The sequence below is a fragment of the Hyla sarda genome, chromosome 1, assembly GCF_029499605.1.
Source record: "Hyla sarda isolate aHylSar1 chromosome 1, aHylSar1.hap1, whole genome shotgun sequence".
Lineage (NCBI taxonomy): Eukaryota > Metazoa > Chordata > Amphibia > Anura > Hylidae > Hyla > Hyla sarda.
In genome coordinates this window covers 573,758,903-573,780,167 of record NC_079189.1, presented here as the reverse complement: position 1 = coordinate 573,780,167, position 21,265 = coordinate 573,758,903, and the positions used below count along the sequence as shown (strand labels likewise).

The 21,265-nt window shown below is 44.9% G+C and overlaps 2 protein-coding genes across 3 annotated transcripts in view; one reads left to right on the top strand and one right to left on the bottom strand.

The window, feature by feature from the left end:
* Positions 1-8,677, bottom strand: part of LOC130294379 (tetraspanin-36-like) — an 88,875-nt gene extending 80,198 nt beyond the window's left edge. The window contains exon 1 of the mRNA XM_056544102.1: positions 8,543-8,677. The gene's annotated coding sequence lies outside the window, so the exon portion shown is untranslated. The remainder of the gene's footprint in view (positions 1-8,542) is intronic.
* Positions 8,557-21,265, top strand: part of MYO5B (myosin VB) — a 305,150-nt gene continuing 292,441 nt past the window's right edge. For both annotated transcript variants that reach the window (XM_056543976.1, XM_056543982.1), the window contains exon 1: positions 8,557-8,726. In XM_056543976.1, the coding sequence (XP_056399951.1) occupies positions 8,700-8,726 (27 nt within the window). In that variant the 5' untranslated portion in view covers positions 8,557-8,699. The remainder of the gene's footprint in view (positions 8,727-21,265) is intronic.

Here is a 21,265-nt window from a genome sequence, read left to right as displayed (position 1 = left end):
GTGTATGCAGTGTAGTGTGGTTACAGTGTGATGTGTATGCAGTGTAGTGTGGTCACAGTGTGACGTGTATGCAGTGTAGTCTGGTCACAGTGTGATATGTATGTAGTGTAGTGTGGTCACAGTGTGATGTGTATGTAGTTTAGTGTGGTCGCAGTGTGATGTGTATGCAGTGTACTGTGGTCACAGTGTGATGTGTATGCAGTGTTGTGTGGTCACAGTGTGATGTGTATGCAGGGTGGTCACAGTGTGATGTGTATGCAGTGTAGTGTGGTTACAGTGTGATGTGTATGCAGTGTAGTGTGGTCACAGTGTGATGTGTATGCAGTGTAGTGTGGTTACAGTGTGATGTGTATGCAGTGTAGTGTGGTCACAGTGTGATGTGTATGCAGGGTGGTCACAGCGTGATGTTTATGTAGTGTAGAGTGGTCACAGTGTGATGTGTATGTGGTGTAGTTTGGTCACAGTGTGATGTGTATGCGGTGTAGTGTGGCCACAGTGTGATGTGTATATAGTGTAGTGTGATCACAGTGTGATGTGTATGTAGTGTAGTGTGGTGTGGTCACAGTGTGATGTGTATGTAGTGTAGTGTGGTTACAGTGTGATATGTATGCAGTGTAGTGTGGTCACAGTGTGATGTGTATGTAGTGTAGTCACAGTGTTATGTGTATGTAGTGTAGTGTGGTCACAGTGTGATGTGTATGTAGTGTAGTCACAGTGTGATGTGTATGTAGTGTAGTGTAGTGTGGTCACAGTGTGATGTGTATGTGGTGCAGTGTGATGTGTATGCAGTGTAGAGTGGTCACAGTGTGATGTGTATGCGGTGTACTGTGGTCACAGTGTGATGTGAATGTGGTGCAGTATGGTCACAGTGTGATGTGTATGCAGTGTGGTCACAGCGTGATGTTTACGTAGTGTAGAGTGGTCACAGTGTGATGTGTATGTGGTGTAGTGTGGTCACAGTGTGATGTGTATGTGGTGTAGTGTGGTCACAGTGTGATGTGTATGCAGTGTAGTGTGGTCACAGTGTTATGTGTATGTAGTGTAGTGTGGTCACAGTGTGATGTGTATGTAGTGTAGTGTGGTCACAGTGTGATGTGTATGTAGTGTAGTGTGGTCGCAGTGTGATGTGTATGTAGTGTAGTGTGGTCACACTGTAATGTGTATGCGTGCAGTGTAGTCACAGTTTCATGTGTATGTAGTGTAGAGTGGTCACAGTGCGATGTGTATTTAGTGTGGAGTCGTTACAGTGTGATGTGTATGTAGTGTAGTGTGGTCACACTGTAATGTGTATGTGGTGCAGTGAAGTCACAGTTTCATGTGTATGTAGTGTAGAGTGGTCACAGTGCGATGTGTATGTAGTGTAGAGTCGTTACAGTGTGATGTGTATGTAGTGTAGTGTGGTTACAGCGTGATGTGTGTGTAGTGTAGTCACAGTGTGATGTGTATGCGGTGCAGTGTAGTCACAGTGTGATGTGTATGCGGTGTAGTGTGGTCACAGTGTGATGTGTATGCGGTGCAGTGTGGTCACAGTGTGATGTGTATGTAGTGTAGAGTCATTACAGTGTGATGTATATAAGGAGCAGTGTAATTACATAATACTTATGAAGTGTGGTGTAGTCCGGTGAGTTCTGTATACATTACAATGTGCAGTGTAGTCGCGGTGAGTTCTGTATACATTACAATGTGCAGTGTAGTCGTGGTGAGTTCTGTATACATTACAATGTGCAGTGTAGTCGCGGTGAGTTCTGTATACATTACAATGTGCAGTGTAGTCGCGGTGAGTTCTGTATACATTACAATGTGCAGTGTAGTCGCGGTGAGTTCTGTATACATTACAATGTGCAGTGTAGTCGCGGTGAGTTCTGTATACATTACAATGTGCAGTGTAGTCACGGTGAGTTCTGTATACATTACAATGTGCAGTGTAGTCACGGTGAGTTCTGTATACATTACAATGTGCAGTGTAGTCGCGGTGAGTTCTGTATACATTACAATGTGCAGTGTAGTCGCGGTGAGTTCTGTATACATTACAATGTGCAGTGTAGTCGCGGTGAGTTCTGTATACATTACAATGTGCAGTGTAGTGGCGGTGAGTTCTGTATACATTACAATGTGCAGTGTGATTAGAAGGTGAAGTGTATGAAGCGCAGTAATGTGCAGTGTGTATGAAGCGCGGTGAGTTTAGTGAGGAGCGGTGTCGTTACAGTGTGATGTGTATGCAGTGTAGTGTGCAGTGTGATGTGTATGCAGTGTAGTGTGCAGTGTGTATGAAGCGCGGTGAGTTTAGTGAGGAGCGGTGTCGTTACAGTGTGATGTGTATGCAGTGTAGTGTGCAGTGTGATGTGTGTATGAAGCGTGGTGAGTTTAGTGAGGAGCGGTGTCGTTACAGTGTGATGTGTATGTAGTGTAGTGTGCAGTGTGTATTAAGTGCGGTGAGTTTAGTGAGGTGAGGTGTCGTTACAGTGTGATGTGTATGCAGTGTAGTGTGCAGTGTGATGTGTATGCAGTGTAGTGTGATCACAGTGTGATGTGCATGTAGTGTAGTGTGGTGTGGTCACAGTGTGATGTGTATGTAGTGTAGTGTGGTTACAGTGTGATATGTATGCAGTGTAGTGTGGTCACAGTGTGATGTGTATGTAGTGTAGTCACAGTGTTATGCGTATGTAGTGTAGTGTGGTCACAGTGTGATGTGTATGTGGTGCAGTGTGGTCACAGTGTGATGTGTATGCAGTGTAGAGTGGTCACAGTGTGATGTGTATGCGGTGTACTGTGGTCACAGTGTGATGTGTATGTGGTGCAGTATGGTCACAGTGTGATGTGTATGCAGTGTGGTCACAGCGTGATGTTTACGTAGTGTAGAGTGGTCACAGTGTGATGTGTTTGTGGTGTAGTGTGGTCACAGTGTGATGTGTATGCGGTGTAGTGTGGTCACAGTGTGATGTGTATGCAGTGTAGTGTGGTCACAGTGTTATGTGTATGTAGTGTAGTGTGGTCACAGTGTGATGTGTATGTAGTGTAGTGTGGTCACAGTGTGATGTGTATGTAGTGTAGTGTGGTCACAGTGTGATGTGTATGTAGTGTAGTGTGGTCACACTGTAATGTGTATGCTGTGCAGTGTAGTCACAGTTTCATGTGTATGTAGTGTAGAGTGGTCACAGTGCGATGTGTATGTAGTGTAGAGTCGTTACAGTGTGATGTGTATGTAGTGTAGTGTGGTTACAGTGTGATGTGTATATAGTGAAGTGTAGTCCAGTGTGATGTGTATCCGATGCAGTGTAGTCACAGTGTGATGTGTATGCGGTGTAGTGTGGTCACAGTGTGATGTGTATGCGGTGCAGTGTGGTCACAGTGTGATGTGTATGTAGTGTAGAGTCATTACAGTGTGATGTATATAAGGAGCAGTGTAATTACATAATACTTATGAAGTGTGGTGTAGTCCGGTGAGTTCTGTATACATTACAATGTTCAGTGTAGTCGCGGTGAGTTCTGTATACATTACAATGTTCAGTGTAGTCGCGGTGAGTTCTGTATACATTACAATGTTCAGTGTAGTCGCGGTGAGTTCTGTATACATTACAATGTGCAGTGTTGTCGCGGCGAGTTCTGTATACATTACAATGTGCAGTGTAGTCGCGGTGAGTTCTGTATACATTACAATGTGCAGTGTAGTCGCGGTGAGTTCTGTATACATTACAATGTGCAGTGTAGTCGCGGTGAGTTCTGTATACATTACAATGTGCAGTGTAGTCGCGGTGAGTTCTGTATACATTACAATGTGTAGTGTAGTCGCGGTGAGTTCTGTATACTGTTACGCCGAGCGCTCCGGGTCCCCGCTCCTCCCCGGAGCGCTCGCTTCTCTCTCGCTACCGCAGCGCTCCGGGCAGCTCCACTGACCCGGTGCGCTGCGATACCGTCTCCAGCCGGGATGCGATTCGCGATGCGGGTAGCGCCCGCTCGCGATGCGCATCCCGGCTCCCGTACCTGACTCGCTCTCCGTCTGTCCTGTCCCGGCGCGCGCGGCCCCGCTCCCTAGGGCGCGCGCGCGCCGGGTCTCTGCGATTTAAAGGGCCACTGCGCCGCTGATTGGCGCAGTGGTTCCAATTAGTGTGTTCACCTGTGCACTCCCTATTTATACCTCACTTCCCCTTCACTCCCTCGCCGGATCTTGTTGCCATTGTGCCAGTGAAAGCGTTTCCTTGTGTGTTCCTAGCCTGTGTTCCAGACCTCCTGCCGTTGCCCCCGACTACGATCCTTGCTGCCTGCCCCGACCTTCTGCTACGTCCGACCTTGCTTCTGTCTACTCCCTTGTACCGCGCCTATCTTCAGCAGTCAGAGAGGTTGAGCCGTTGCTAGTGGATACGACCTGGTCACTACCGCCGCAGCAAGACCATCCCGCTTTGCGGCGGGCTCTGGTGAAAACCAGTAGTGACTTAGAACCGATCCACTAGCACGGTCCACGCCAATCCCTCTCTGGCACAGAGGATCCACTACCTGCCAGCCGGCATCGTGACATATACATTACAATGTGCAGTGTAGTCACGGTGAGTTCTGTATACATTACAATGTGCAGTGTAGTCGTGATGAGTTCTGTATACAGTACAATGTGCAGTGTAGTCGCGGTGAGTTCTGTATACATTACAATGTGCAGTGTAGTCGCGGTGAGTTCTGTATACATTACAATGTGCAGTGTAGTCGCAGTGATTTCTGTATGCATTACAATGTGTAGTGTAGTCGTGGTGAGTTCTGTATACATTACAATGTGCAGTGTAGTCGCGGTGAGTTCTGTATACATTACAATGTGCAGTGTAGTCGCGGTGAGTTCTGTATACATTATACATTACAATGTGCAGTGTAATCGCGGTGAGTTCTGTATACATTACAATGTGCAGTGTAGTCGCGGTGAGTTCTGTATACATTACAATGTGCAGTGTAGTCACGGTGAGTTCTGTATACATTACAATGTGCAGTGTAGTGGCGGTGAGTTCTGTATACATTACAATGTGCAGTGTAGTCACGGTGAGTTCTGTATACATTACAATGTGCAGTGTAGTGGCGGTGAGTTCTGTATACATTACAATGTGCAGTGTGATTAGAAGGTGATGTGTATGAAGCGCAGTAATGTGCAGTGTGTATGAAGCGCGGTGAGTTTAGTGAGGAGCGGTGTCGTTACAGTGTGATGTGTATGCAGTGTAGTGTGCAGTGTGATGTGTATGCAGTGTAGTGTGCAGTGTGTATGAAGCGCGGTGAGTTTAGTGAGGAGCGGTGTCGTTACAGTGTGATGTGTGTATGAAGCGCGGTGAGTTTAGTGAGGAGCGGTGTCGTTACAGTGTGATGTGTATGTGTAGTGTAGTCACGGTGAGTTCTGTATACATTACAATGTGCAGTGTAGTCGTGATGAGTTCTGTATACAGTACAATGTGCAGTGTAGTCGCGGTGAGTTCTGTATACATTACAATGTGCAGTGTAGTCGCGGTGAGTTCTGTATACATTACAATGTGCAGTGTAGTCGCAGTGATTTCTGTATGCATTACAATGTGTAGTGTAGTCGTGGTGAGTTCTGTATACATTACAATGTGCAGTGTAGTCGCGGTGAGTTCTGTATACATTACAATGTGCAGTGTAGTCGCGGTGAGTTCTGTATACATTATACATTACAATGTGCAGTGTAATCGCGGTGAGTTCTGTATACATTACAATGTGCAGTGTAGTCGCGGTGAGTTCTGTATACATTACAATGTGCAGTGTAGTCACGGTGAGTTCTGTATACATTACAATGTGCAGTGTAGTGGCGGTGAGTTCTGTATACATTACAATGTGCAGTGTAGTCACGGTGAGTTCTGTATACATTACAATGTGCAGTGTAGTGGCGGTGAGTTCTGTATACATTACAATGTGCAGTGTGATTAGAAGGTGATGTGTATGAAGCGCAGTAATGTGCAGTGTGTATGAAGCGCGGTGAGTTTAGTGAGGAGCGGTGTCGTTACAGTGTGATGTGTATGCAGTGTAGTGTGCAGTGTGATGTGTATGCAGTGTAGTGTGCAGTGTGTATGAAGCGCGGTGAGTTTAGTGAGGAGCGGTGTCGTTACAGTGTGATGTGTGTATGAAGCGCGGTGAGTTTAGTGAGGAGCGGTGTCGTTACAGTGTGATGTGTATGTAATGTAGTGTGCAGTGTGTATGAAGTGCGGTGAGTTAAGTGAGGTGAGGTGTCATTACTAGTGTTGAGCGGCATAGGCCATATTCGAATTCGCGAATATTCGCGAATATATGGACGAATATTCGTCATATATTCGCGAATATTCGCATATTCTCGTTTTATTTCCGCATATGCGAAACTTCGCGTATGCGAAAATTAACATGAGTGAATATTGGCCCATACAAAATCAACACGCGCGAAACTTCGCATATGCGAATTTTCGCACGCCAGTCTCACACAGTAGTATTAGAGCCTTCTTTACACCACACAAGCTGGAAGCAGAGAGGGGTGATCACTGTGATGTGTACTGTGAAGAAAAAAAAAAAAACGAATATTCGTAATTACGAATATATAGCGCTATATTCGCGAAATTTGCGAATATGCGATATTCGCGAATAATATTCGAATTGCGAATATTCGCGAGCAACACTAGTCATTACAGTGTGATGTGTATGCAGTGTAGTGTGCAGTTTGATGTGTATGCAGTGTAGTGTGCAGTGTGTATGAAGTGCGGTGAGTTAAGTGAGGTGAGGTGTCGTTACAGTGTGATGTGTATGCAGTGTGATGTGTATGCAGTGTAGTGTGCAGTAAGCGCGGTGAGTTTAGTGAGGAGCGGTGTCGTTACAGTGTGATGTGTATGCAGTGTAGTGTGCAGTGTGATGTGTATGCAGTGTAGTGTGCAGTAAGCGTGGTGAGTTTAGTGAGGAGCGGTGTCGTTACAGTGTGATGTGTATGTAGTGTAGTGTACAGTGTGTATGAAGCGCGGTGAGTTTAGTGAGGAGCGGTGTCGTTACAGTGCAGTGTGTATGAAGAGAGGTGAGTTTAGTGAGGAGCGGTGTCGTTACAGTGTGATGTGTATGTAGTGTAGTGTACAGTGTGTATGAAGCGCGGTGAGTTTAGTGAGGAGCGGTGTCGTTACAGTGTGATGTGTATGCAGTGTAGTGTGCAGTGTGTATGAAGCGCAGTGAGTTTAGTGAGGAGCGGTGTCGTTACAGTGTAGTGTACAGTGTGTATGAAGCGCGGGGAGTTTAGTGAGGAGCGGTGTCTTTACAGTGTAGTGTACAGTGTGTATGAAGCGCGGTGAGTTTAGTGAGGAGCAGTGTTGTTACAGTGTGATGTGTATGCAGTGTAGTGTGCAGTGTGTATGAAGCGCAGTGAGTTTAGTGAGGAGCGGTGTCGTTACAGTGTGATGTGTATGCAGTGTAGTGTGCAGTGTGTATGAAGCGCAGTGAGTTCAGTGAGGAGCTGTGTTGTTACAGTGTGATGTGTATGTAGTGTAGTGTGCAGTGTGTATGAAGCGCGGTGAGTTTAGTGAGGAGCGGTGTCTTTACAGTGTGATGTGTATGCAGTGTAGTGTGCAGTGTGTATGAAGCGCGGTGAGTTAAGTGAGGAGCGGTGTCGTTACAGTGTGATGTGTATGCAGTGTAGTGTGCAGTGTGTATGAAGCGCGGTGAGTTAAGTGAGGTGAGGTGTCGTTACAGTGTGATGTGTATGCAGTGTAGTGTGCAGTGTGTATGAAGCGCAGTGAGTTTAGTGAGGAGCGGTGTCGTTACAGTGTAGTGTACAGTGTGTATGAAGCGCGGGGAGTTTAGTGAGGAGCAGTGTTGTTACAGTGTGATGTGTATGCAGTGTAGTGTGCAGTGTGTATGAAGCGCAGTGAGTTTAGTGAGGAGCGGTGTCGTTACAGTGTGATGTGTATGCAGTGTAGTGTGCAGTGTGTATGAAGCGCAGTGAGTTCAGTGAGGAGCTGTGTCGTTACAGTGTGATGTGTATGTAGTGTAGTGTGCAGTGTGTATGAAGCGCAGTGAGTTTAGTGAGGAGCTGTGTCGTTACAGTGTAGTGTACAGTGTGTATGAAGCGCGGTGAGTTTAGTGAGGAGCGGTGTCGTTACAGTGTAGTGTGCAATTTAGTGAGGTGTCGTTACAGTGTAGTGTGCAGTGTGTATGAAGCATGGTGAGTTTAGTGAGGTGAGGTGTCGTTACAGTGTAGTGTGCAGTGTGTATGAAGCGCGGTGAGTTTAGTGAGGAGCGGTGTCGTTACAGTGTAGTGTGCAATTTAGTGAGGTGTCGTTACAGTGTAGTGTGCAGTGTGTATGAAGCATGGTGAGTTTAGTGAGGTGAGGTGTCGTTACAGTGTAGTGTGCAGTGTGTATGAAGCGCGGTGAGTTTAGTGAGGAGCGGTGTCGTTACAGTGTAGTGTACAGTGTGTATGAAGCGCGGTGAGTTTAGTGAGGAGAGGTGTCGTTACAGTGTAGTGTACAGTGTGTATGAAGCGCGGGGAGTTTAGTGAGGTGAAGTGTCGTTACAGTGTGCGCTGTGCACACTGCTGGGAGCTGCTCTCCTCCCATACCTGTGCAGGGAGCGGCGTAAGGTGGAGCCAGTGGCTGGAGGAGGCGGCAGGAGCCCGGGATTACTCACTGCCGGGACTGGGAAGTAAAGGTCGCCGGCAGCGGCGGAGCCCGGATCACCCCATGGAGAGCGCCCTGTGACCCGAGCCCGGAGACATCATGTCCGTGTACGAGCTCTACACCCGGGTGAGTCCTGAGGGCGACTACTTCATGTCCAGGTGACCTAGTGCCGGGCCACCTGGCCTTACTGGTGACACTGGTCATCTACTGGCTGGACTGGGGGCACTGGTCATATACTGGCTGGACTGGGGGCACTGGTCATATACTGCCTGGACTGGGGGCACTGGTCATATACTGGCTGGACTGAGGGCACTGGTCATATACTGCCTGGACTGGGGGCACTGGTCATATACTGGCTGGACTGAGGGCACTGGTCATCTACTGGCTGGACTGGGGGCACTGGTCATATACTGCCTGGACTGGGGGCACTGGTCATATACTGCCTGGACTGGGGGCACTGGTCATCTACTGGCTGAACTGGGGGCACTGGTCATATACTGCCTGGACTGGGGGCACTGGTCATATACTGCCTGGACTGGGGGCACTGGTCATATACTGCCTGGACTGGGGGCACTGGTCATATACTGGCTGTACTGAGGGCACTGGTCATCCACTGGCTGGACTGGGGGCATTGGTCATATACTGGCTGGACTGAGGACACTGGTCATATACTGGCTGGACTGAGGGCACTGGTCATATACTGGCTGGACTGGTGACACTGGTCCTTTTCTGGCTGTTTTGGAGACACTGCTAGCTGCTGTACTGGGGGCACTGGTCATACACCTGCTGTACTGGGGGCACTGGTCATACACCTGCTGTACTGGGGGCACTGGCCATACACCTGCTGTACTGGGGGCACTGGCCATACACCTGCTGTACTGGGGGCACTGGCCATACACCTGCTGTACTGGGGGCACTGGCCATACACCTGCTGTACTGGGGGCACTGGTCATACACCTACTGTACTGGGGGCACTACTAGCTGCTGTACTGGGGGCACTGGTCATACACCGGCTGTACTGGGGGCACTGGTCATACACCGGCTGTACTGGGGGCACTGGTCATACACCGGCTGTACTGGGGGCACTGGTCATACACCGGCTGTACTGGGGGCACTGGTCATACACCGGCTGTACTGGGGGCACTGGTCATACACCGGCTGTACTGGGGGCACTGGTCATACACCGGCTGTACTGGGGGCACTGGTCATACACCGGCTGTACTGGGGGCACTGGTCATACACCGGCTGTACTGGGGGCACTGGTCATACACCGGCTGTACTGGGGGCACTGGTCATACACCGGCTGTACTGGGGACACTGGTCATACACCGGCTGTACTGGGGGCACTGGTCATACACCGGCTGTACTGGGGGCACTGGTCATACACCGGCTGTACTGGGGACACTGGTCATACACCGGCTGTACTGGGGACACTGGTCATACACCGGCTGTACTGGGGACACTGGTCATACACCGGATGTACTGGGGACACTGGTCATACACCGGATGTACTGGGGACACTGGTCATACACCGGCTGTACAGGGCACACTGGTCATACACCGGCTGTACAGGGCACACTGGTCATATACTGGCTGTACTGGGTACACTGCTAGCACTGGTCATACAGCGGCTGTATTGGGGCACTGGTCATACACCGGCTGTACTGGGCACACTGGTCTTATAGTGGCTATACTGGGGTCACTGGTCATACACTGGTTGTACTGTGTACACTGCTAGCACTGGTCATGTAGAGCTGTCACACTGGCTGTGCTTGGGGGGATACTGCTCGGTATACTGGTATACTGACTGTACTGATGATATAGTGATGCACTGGCTCCACTGGTGTTGATATGATGCAGGGTACACTGGCTGTACTGATGGCATGATGGGCATGACTGGTGGACACACTGGCTTTTCTGGTGATTTACTGGCTGTATTGGGGACACTGCTAACACTGATCATATAGAGCTGTCACCTTGGCTGAACTGGTGATATGATAGTTCACACACTGTACTAGTGATATGATGCTGTCCGCACTGGCTGTACTGGTTATATGATGCTGTGTACACTGGCTGTACTAGTGATCTGATGCTGTCCGCACTGGCTGTACTGGTTATATGATGCTGTGTACACTGGCTGTACTGGTGATCAGAGGCTGTCCACACTGGCTGTACTGGTTATATGATGCTGTGTACACTGGCTGTACTAGTGATCCGATGCTGTCCGCACTGGCTGTACTAGTGATCCGATGCTGTCCGCACTGGCTGTACTGGTTATATGATGCTGTGTACACTGGCTGTACTGGTTATATGATGCTGTGTACACTGGCTGTACTGGTTATATGATGCTGTGTACACTGGCTGTACTAGTGATCTGATGCTGTCCACACTGGCTGTACTGGTGATTTAATGCTGTCCACACTGGCTGTACTGGTTATATGATGCTGTGTACACTGGCTGTACTAGTGATCCGATGCTGTCCGCACTGGCTGTACTGGTTATATGATGCTGTGTACACTGGCTGTACTGGTTATATGATGCTGTGTACACTGGCTGTACTGGTTATATGATGCTGTGTACACTGGCTGTACTGGTTATATGATGCTGTGTACACTGGCTCTACTAGTGATCTGATGCTGTCCACACTGGCTGTACTGGTGATTTAATGCTGTCCACACTGGCTGTACTGGTTATATGATGCTGTGTACACTGGCTGTACTGGTGATCAGATGCTGTCCACACTGGCTGTACTGGTTATATGATGCTGTGTACACTGGCTGTACTAGTGATCCGATGCTGTCCGCACTGGCTGTACTAGTGATCCGATGCTGTCCGCACTGGCTGTACTGGTTATATGATGCTGTGTACACTGGCTGTACTGGTTATATGATGCTGTGTACACTGGCTGTACTGGTTATATGATGCTGTGTACACTGGCTGTACTAGTGATCTGATGCTGTCCACACTGGCTGTACTGGTGATTTAATGCTGTCCACACTGGCTGTACTGGTTATATGATGCTGTGTACACTGGCTGTACTAGTGATCCGATGCTGTCCGCACTGGCTGTACTGGTTATATGATGCTGTGTACACTGGCTGTACTGGTTATATGATGCTGTGTACACTGGCTGTACTGGTTATATGATGCTGTGTACACTGGCTGTACTGGTTATATGATGCTGTGTACACTGGCTCTACTAGTGATCTGATGCTGTCCACACTGGCTGTACTGGTGATTTAATGCTGTCCACACTGGCTGTACTGGTTATATGATGCTGTGTACACTGGCTGTACTAGTGATTTGATGCTGTCCGCACTGGCTGTTCTGGTTATATGATGCTGTCCGCACTGGCTGTTCTGGTTATATGATGCTGTCCGCACTGGCTGTACTGGTGATTTAATGCTGTCCACACTGGCTGTACTAGTGATCCGATGCTGTCCGCACTGGCTGTACTGGTTATATGATGCTGTGTACACTGGCTGTACTAGTGATCCGATGCTGTTCGCACTGGCTGTACTGGTTATATGATGCTGTGTACACTGGCTGCACTGGTGATTTAATGCTGTCCACACTGGCTGTACTAGTGATCCGATGCTGTCCGCACTGGCTGTACTGGTGATCCGATGCTGTCCGAACTGGCTGTACTGGTGATATGATGCTGTGTTCACTGGCAATATGCGTCACCTTTATATTTGTTGTGATTATGTATGACGTATAGTGATGGGCAGTATATTCATTTATGTGTCTCATACATGTCACCTGTATTTTCTGGGGTCACTCATACATGTCACCTGTTCATACTGTGGTCACTCATATTTGTTCATACTGTGGTCATTGTTCATACTGTGGTCACATACTGTTCATACTGTGGTCACTTATACATGTCACCTGTTCATACTTTGGTCATTCATACATGTCACCTGTATATACTAGGGTCACTTATACATGTCACCTGTATATACTGGGGTCACTCATACATGTCACCTGTATATACTGGGGTCACTCATACATGTCACCTGTATATACTGTGGTCACTCATACATGTCACCTGTATACACTGTGGTCACTCATACATGTAACCTGTTCATACTGTGGTCACTCATACATGTCACCTGTATATACTGGGGTCACTCATACATGTGACCTGTTCATACTTTGGTCACTCATACATGTCACCTGTATATACTAGGGTCACTTATACATGTCACCTGTATATACTGGGGTCACTTATACATGTCACCTGTATATACTGGGGTCACTTATACATGTCACCTGTATATACTGGGGTCACTCATACATGTCACCTGTTCATACTGTGGTCACTCATACATGTCACCTGTATATACTGGGGTCACTCATACATATCACCTGTATATACTGGGATCACTCATACATGTCACCTGTATATACTGTGGTCACTCATACATGTCACCTGTATACACTGTGGTCACTCATACATGTAACCTGTTCATACTGTGGTCACTCATACATGTCACCTGTATATACTTGGGTCACTCATACATGTGACCTGTTCATACTTTGGTCACTCATACATGTCACCTGTATATGCTAGGGTCACTTATACATGTCACCTGTATATACTGGGGTCACTTATACATGTCACCTGTATATACTGGGGTCACTCATACATGTCACCTGTTCATACTGTGGTCACTCATACATGTCACCTGTTCATACTGTGGTCACTCATACATGTCACCTGTTCATACTGTGGTCACTCATACATGTCACCTGTTCATACTGTGGTCACTCATACATGTCACCTGTATATACTGGGGTCACTCATACATGTCGCCTGTATATACTGGGGTCACTCATACATGTCACCTGTATATACTGGGGTCACTCATACTTGTCACCTGTATATACTGGGGTCACTCATACATGTCACCTGTATATACTGGGGTCACTCATACATGTCACCTGTATATACTGTGGTCACTCATACATGTCACCTGTATACACTGTGGTCACTCATACATGTCACCTGTTCATACTGTGGTCACTCATACATGTCACCTGTATATACTGGGGTCACTCATACATGTCGCCTGTATATACTGGGGTCACTCATACATGTCACCTGTATATACTGGGGTCACTCATACATGTCACCTGTATATACTGGGGTCACTCATACATGTCACCTGTATATACTGGGGTCACTCATACATGTCACCTGTATATACTGGGGTCACTCATACATGTCACCTGTATATACTGTGGTCACTCATACATGTCACCTGTATACACTGTGGTCACTCATACATGTAACCTGTTCATACTGTGGTCACTCATACATGTCACCTGTATATACTGGGGTCACTCATACATGTGACCTGTTCATACTGTGGTCATTCATACATGTCACCTGTTCATACTGTGGTCACTCATACATGTCACCTGTTCATACCGTGGTCACTTATGGACTATACATGTCTTTTTGTATACTGGGTGGGAAAATATGTCTCTTCTATCTCTATTCAGGTCACCAATATGTGTCAACTGTATATACTGGGGTTACTCGTGTCACCTACCTGTGCTGTAGTCACTCACATGTCATTTGTTTTATATTGCTGTCACTTATGCCTGTGACATGGCAGCCATTAATTTTGGGGTGACTCATACATGTTACTTCTCTACATTGGGATCACTCTTACATGTCACCTGTCTATATTGGGGTCACTCATACATGTCACCTGTTTCTATTGGGGTCACTCATTCATGTCACCTGTCTTTATTGGGGTCACTCATACATGTCACCTGTCTATATTGGGGTCACTCATACATGTCACCTGTCTATATTGGGGTCACTCATTCATGTCACCTGTCTATATTGGGGTCACTCATACATGTCACCTGTCTATATTGGGGTCACTCATACATGTCACCTGTCTATATTGGGGTCACTCATTCATGTCACCTGTCTATATTGGGGTCACTCATACATGTCACCTGTCTATATTGGGGTCACTCATACATGTCACCTGTCTATATTGGGGTCACTCATTCATGTCACCTGTCTATATTGGGGGTCACTCATACATGTCACCTGTCTATATTGGGGTCACTCATACATGTCACCTGTCTATATTGGGGTCACTCATTCATGTCACCTGTCTATATTGGGGTCACTCATACATGTCACCTGTCTATATTGGGGTCACTCATTCATGTCACCTGTCTATATTGGGGTCACTCATACATGTCACCTGTCTATATTAGGATCACTCTTACGTGTCACCTGTCTATATTGGGGTCACTCATACATGTCACCTGTCTATATTGGGGTCACTCATTCATGTCACCTGTCTATATTGGGGTCACTCTTACGTGTCACCTGTCTATATTGGGGTCACTCATACATGTCACCTGTCTATATTTGGGCCACTCATAGGTATCTATGATCTCAACACTTGTGCGTACCATGTGATCGATCTTTGTCCTGTTTATTGCATCCAGGAAGGAAGGTGCATTGATTTGAATACACATTTCCTGCCATCACCTGTCTGTCTAGACCAGAGATCTGTAACTACAACTCCCAGCTGGCCCTGCCCTGACAGCCTACATGCTGAGAGTTAGTCCGGCATAAGGGTCCCGGCATTAGGACGGTTGAGAACCACTGATGTAGATGATAGTTGATTACTAATAAAGCATTTTCAATAAAAAAACAGAAAATAAAAACAAATGAAACGGGGAGAAGTTGCCCATTGGTTGCTATGGGTAACGCCTCCGCTTTATCTATGATGATACGTTTTTCCTTTTTCAAACACCTTTTTAACCTGTTTTACCTGTAATCATAAATGACATTATGTTGTTCCGAAAGAGAAGATTACGTAATGCCTTTATATTATGGCTGTCAGTAATCACGGGGAAAGGTCGCACATGTTGGAGAGTTACAAAATCTCTGTCCAGCTCCGTCAAGTTTTGTAAAAAGCGCCAATAGAAAATGCTTTTTGCGCCAAAAACACTGCGTTAGCTAGGAGTCAGTAGGGAAGTATAAAAAAAACGCCAAACCCAAGCAAAAGTTTTTTTTTGTTGTTGTTTTTTTTCACCCTTAAACCATGTTCAGATTGAAATCTTTTGATTGTAGACTTTAATGGGATTCCGCTGTCCCAATCCTGCAAAATTATAAGATCATTCTTTAACTTTGCGGAATTGTGTGGTGACAACCCATTGAAGTCAATGGGGCTATGAATTTCTGCAGAATTCTGTGTTATGAGAACAGAGAATTTTGCTAAAATTCCATCACTATTCCAGCAGACCTTGTGAAAAAAAGCAGAAGATAAAATACCAAAGAAAAAAACCTCTATACTAAAACCACATTTTATTTATTTATTTATTTATTTTTAAATGAGGGGGCAGTTTTCTTTTTATCCAAAGTTTGTGTGGAATCCTGGCCTCAGTGGCGTTGTTAGGCTCAGTGACCTCAACATGCTCTGGGTATGGTGATTTTTTTTCCCCAAGAATTGTGGCCTTTTTTTTTTTTTTTCTTCCGTAGATTTCTATAGGTTGAAAAACACCAGAAAAATACATGTTTTTCCTCCCAGTTCTTCAATACAAATCGATAGGATCGGAAATCCGCTGTCTCCATAGACAACAATGCATTTCTAAGTGTACTCTTCGTAAAGACTTGACATGTCAATTAATTGTGCTGAGGCCGGAATCATCTTCCACGGAAATTCCACCATGTGCACAGTGTAGCGGAATCCCATTGAGAGCATTGCACACAATTACCAAACAGACACCGGATTCTGCTCAGAAATTCCGTTGTGTGAACATGGCCTTACAGATGAGAGTTTGCTACAATAGGTCAGGACAGGTTGTTAGGCTCCGGTTGTAAACAGAGATGTTTCCGTTCACTGACAGCAAGCGGAGATCTTGAACGTTGATTGGAATCCAAATGACATTATGAGATCTGCTCCTAACCTTTGTGAAATGGCAACTAGAGATGAGCGAACTTACAGTAACTTCTCGTAACTTCACGAACTGCTCGGCTCGGAAGTTGATGACTTATCCTGCATAAATGAGTTCAGCTTTCCGGTGCTCCCGTGGGCTGGAAAAGGTGGATACAGTCCTAGGAGACTCTTTCCTAGGACTGTTTCCACCTTTTCCAGCCCACGGGAGCACCTGAAAGCTGAACTAATTTATGCAGGATAAGTCATCAACTGCCGAGCCGAGAAGTTCGTGACGAATCGAATTTACTGTAAGTTTGCTCAACTCTAATGGCAACATGTTCCACCACAATGAGGGAGATTTATCAAAAACTGCGCAGAGGAAAAATTGCCCAGTTGCCCATAGCAACCAATCGGATTGCTTCTTTCATTTTTTATAGATCTCTTTAAAAATGAAAGAAGCGATCTGATTGGTTGCTATGGGCAACTGGGACACTTTTCTCTGCACAGGCTTTGATATATCTCCCCTAATGAGTGACTGGACTGAAGCTTCCTTACAGCTTTAGGGTACGTTCAGACGAGCGGATTTTCCACATGTATTTTACGCTGCGGATCCGCCACTGAAGGACCTCTGTATGCTGCCTTTACATGTGCCTGCTCGGAGCGGCAATACAACGCTACTAGTAGACACCTTGCGATGTGCGAGTCGCCGTGCGCATGCGCAGTATACTCGCACATCGCGGCAGCTCTCGGCCTAGCTCATAGAGCAGGGGGAACAGCCCCGTTGTGTGTGAGTTAACGGCGCATGCGCAGCTACTCGCACATCGCTTCAGTGTGTCTTCACGTAGCGGCGTATTGTCGGTCCGAGCAGGCACATGTAAAGGCAGCATACAGTGGTCCTTCAGCGGCGGATCCGCAGCGTAAAATACGCTGTAAATACGCAGATTTTATAATGCCTGCGAAATTAGCGTTGAGAAGCGATCTGATTGGTTGCTATGGGCAACTCAGCAACTTTTCCTCTGGACAGATTTTGATAAATCTTCCCCATTGTCCCTTTAGGGAATTGCTACTTAAGTCATTTTCCCAGGAGCTTCCGTTTAAAATTCAGTGTAATGAGCTCAGGTTCTGCATCCGCCGATGTGCTGCTGACTGTGCAGAGCTCCGACTTCGCAGAACAGTGTTTCCCAACCAGGGTGCCTTCAGCTGTTGCAAAACTACAACTCCCAGCATGCCCGGACAGCCTTCGGCTGTCCAGGCATGCTGGGAGTTGTAGTTTTGCAACAGCTGGAGGCACCCTGATTGGGAAACAGGGGATTAGAACATAGCCTGGCTTTTATTCCTCTTGTTCTCTTAAAGGGGTTATCCAGGAAAAAACTTTTTTTTAAATATGAACTGGCTCCAGAAAGTTAAACAGATTTGTAAATTACTTCTATTAAAAAATCTTAATCCTTTCAGTACTTATGAGCTTCTGAAGTTAAGTTAAGTTAAGGTTGTTAACTCTCCTGCTCTGCATAGTTCCTGACATGGACAGAGGTGTCAGCAGAGTGCACTGTGGTCAGACTGAAGAGAAATTTACAAAGAAAAGTTCACAGCAGCTGATAAGTACTGGAAGGATTAAGGTTTTTAAATAGAAGTATTTTACTGTCCTACTCTCTTTCCTGCTCTGGACAGTTCCTGAGACAGGCAGAGGTGTCAGCAGAGAGCACTGTGGTCAGACAGAAACGAACAACTCAAATTCAGCAGCTGATAAGAACTGGTAGGATTAAGATTTTTTAATAGAAGTAATTTAGAAATTAGTTTTGCCTTTCTGGAGCGAGTTGATATGAAAAAAAATGTTTTTCACCGGAGTACACCTTTAAGTATTTCATATAATAAAACTACTATAATATATATAAATATAATATATATAAATACTATACTACTGCTCCTATGTACAAGAATATAACTACTATAATACTGCTCCTATGTACAAGAATATAACTACTATAATACTGCCTTCTATATACAAGAATATAACTACTATAATACTGTCTCCTATATACAAGAATATAACTACTATAATACTACCTCCTATGTACAAGAACATAACTACTATAATACTGCCCCCTATATACATGAATATAACTACTATAATACTACCCCCTATATACAAGAATATAACTACTATAATACTGCTCCTATATACAAGAATATAACTACTATAATACTACCTCCTATGTACAAGAACATAACTACTATAATACTGCCCCCTATATACAAGAATATAACTACTATAATACTACCCCCTATATACAAGAACATAACTACTATAATATTGCCCCCTATATACAAGAATATAACTACTATAATACAGTCCCATATGTACAAGAATATAACTACTATAATACTGCTCCTATATACCAGAATATAACTACTATAATACTACCTCCTATGTACAAGAATATAACTACTATAATACTGCCTCCTATATACAAGAATATAACTACTAAAATACTGCCTCCTATATACAAGAATATAACTACTAAAATACTGCCTCCTATATACAAGAATATAACTACTGTTATACTGCCCCCTATGTACAAGAATACAAATACTATAATACTGGCCCTATATACAAGAATATAACTACTATAGTACTGCTCCTATATACAAGAATATAACTACTATAATACTGCCTCCTATATACAAGAATAAAACTACTATAATGCTGCCCCCTATGTACAAGAATATAACTACTATAATACTGCCCCTATATACAAGAATATAACTACTATAATACTGCCTCCTATATACAAGACTATAACTACTATAATACTGCTCCCTATCTACAAGAATATAACTACTATAATACTACCCCTATATACAAGAATATAACTACTATAATACTGCTCCTATATACAAGAATAAAACTACTATAATACTGCTCCTATGTACAAGAATATAAATACTATAATACTGCCTCCTATATACAAGACCATAACTACTATAATACTGCTCCTATGTACAAGAATATAAATACTATAATACTAATCCTATATACAAGAATATAACTACTATAATACTGCTCCTATGTACAAGAATATAACTACTATAATACTGCTCCTATGTTCAAGAATATAACTACTATAATACTGCCTCCTATATACAAGAATATAACTACTATAATACTGCTCCTATATACAAGAATATAACTACTATAATACTGCTACTATATACAAGAATATAACTACTATAATACTGCCTCCTATGTACAAGAATATAACTACTATAATACTATCCCCTATATACAAGAATATAACTACTATAATACTGCTCCTATGTACAAGAATATAACTACTATAATACTGCCTCATATGTACAAGAATATAACTACTATAATACTGCCTCCTATATACGACTATAACTACTATAATACTGCTCCTATGTACAAGAATAGAAATACTATAATACTAATCCTATATACAAGAATATAACTACTATAATACTGCTCCTATGTACAAGAATATAACTACTATAATACTGCTCCTATGTACAAGAATATAACTACTATAATACTGCTCCTATGTACAAGAATATAACTACTATAATACTGCTCCTATGTACAAGAATATAACTACTATAATACTGCTCCTATATACAAGAATATAACTACTATAATACTGCTACTATATACAAGAATATAACTACTATAATACTGCCTCCTATGTACAAGAATATAACTACTATAATACTGCCTCCTATGTACAAGAATATAACTACTATAATACTGCTCCTATATACAAGAATATAACTACTATAATACTGCCTCCTATATACAAGACTATAACTACTATAATACTGCTCCCTATCTACAAGAATATAACTACTATAATACTGCTCCCTATCTACAAGAATATAACTACTATACTCTAATACTGCCTTCCATATACAAGACCTTAAGTGCACCCACTTGGTAGAAATTTATCAAAACCGGTGTAGAAGAGTGGTGCAGTTGCCCATGGCAACCAATCAGATTGGTTTTTATATTTCAGATGTACCTGTACGATTGTAAGAAGCGATCAGATTGGTTGCTATGGGCAACTGCACCACTTTTCCTCTGCACAGGTTTTGATAAATCTCCCCCTCTGAGCACTGGATACATAATAGATGTGCAGTGAAAGCCTGGGGCAGGTGTGAATACTTGTGATACAACAATGGCTACTGGGATCAGGTGGGAGGCAGGTGTGCAGTGAAAGCGGAAGTAGTGAAATAGTTTCTATGAAAGGGCCAGACAGCATGGATAATGTGCACCAGTGTATCCTCTGGTAGGTGATGTGGAGATGATCCACCGCTCACATTTGGGCCGCCGGTTGTAGAACAGGTTCATTCGCTTTCATGTTATAACCTGTTAATGGCCGACAATTAATCAGACGTTTACACATAACACCGCAGCTTGCACGACCGTCCCTTAATAATAGTGCATTTGCTGCAGGGATCGGGTGTAGCTGGAGTAATACACTGCTCAAAAAAATAAAGGGAACACTTAAAGGGGTAGTCCAGTGGTGAAAAACTTATCCTCTATCCTAAGGATAGGGGATAAGTTTGAGATTGCGGGGGGTCCGACCGCTGGGGCCCCCTGCGATCTCTCTGTACAGGGCCCCGGCTCTCCGGCCAGATAGCGGGTGTCGACCCCCGCATGAAGCGGCGGCAGACACGCCCCCTCAATACATCTCAATGGCAGAGCCGGAGATTGCCGAAGGCAGCGCTT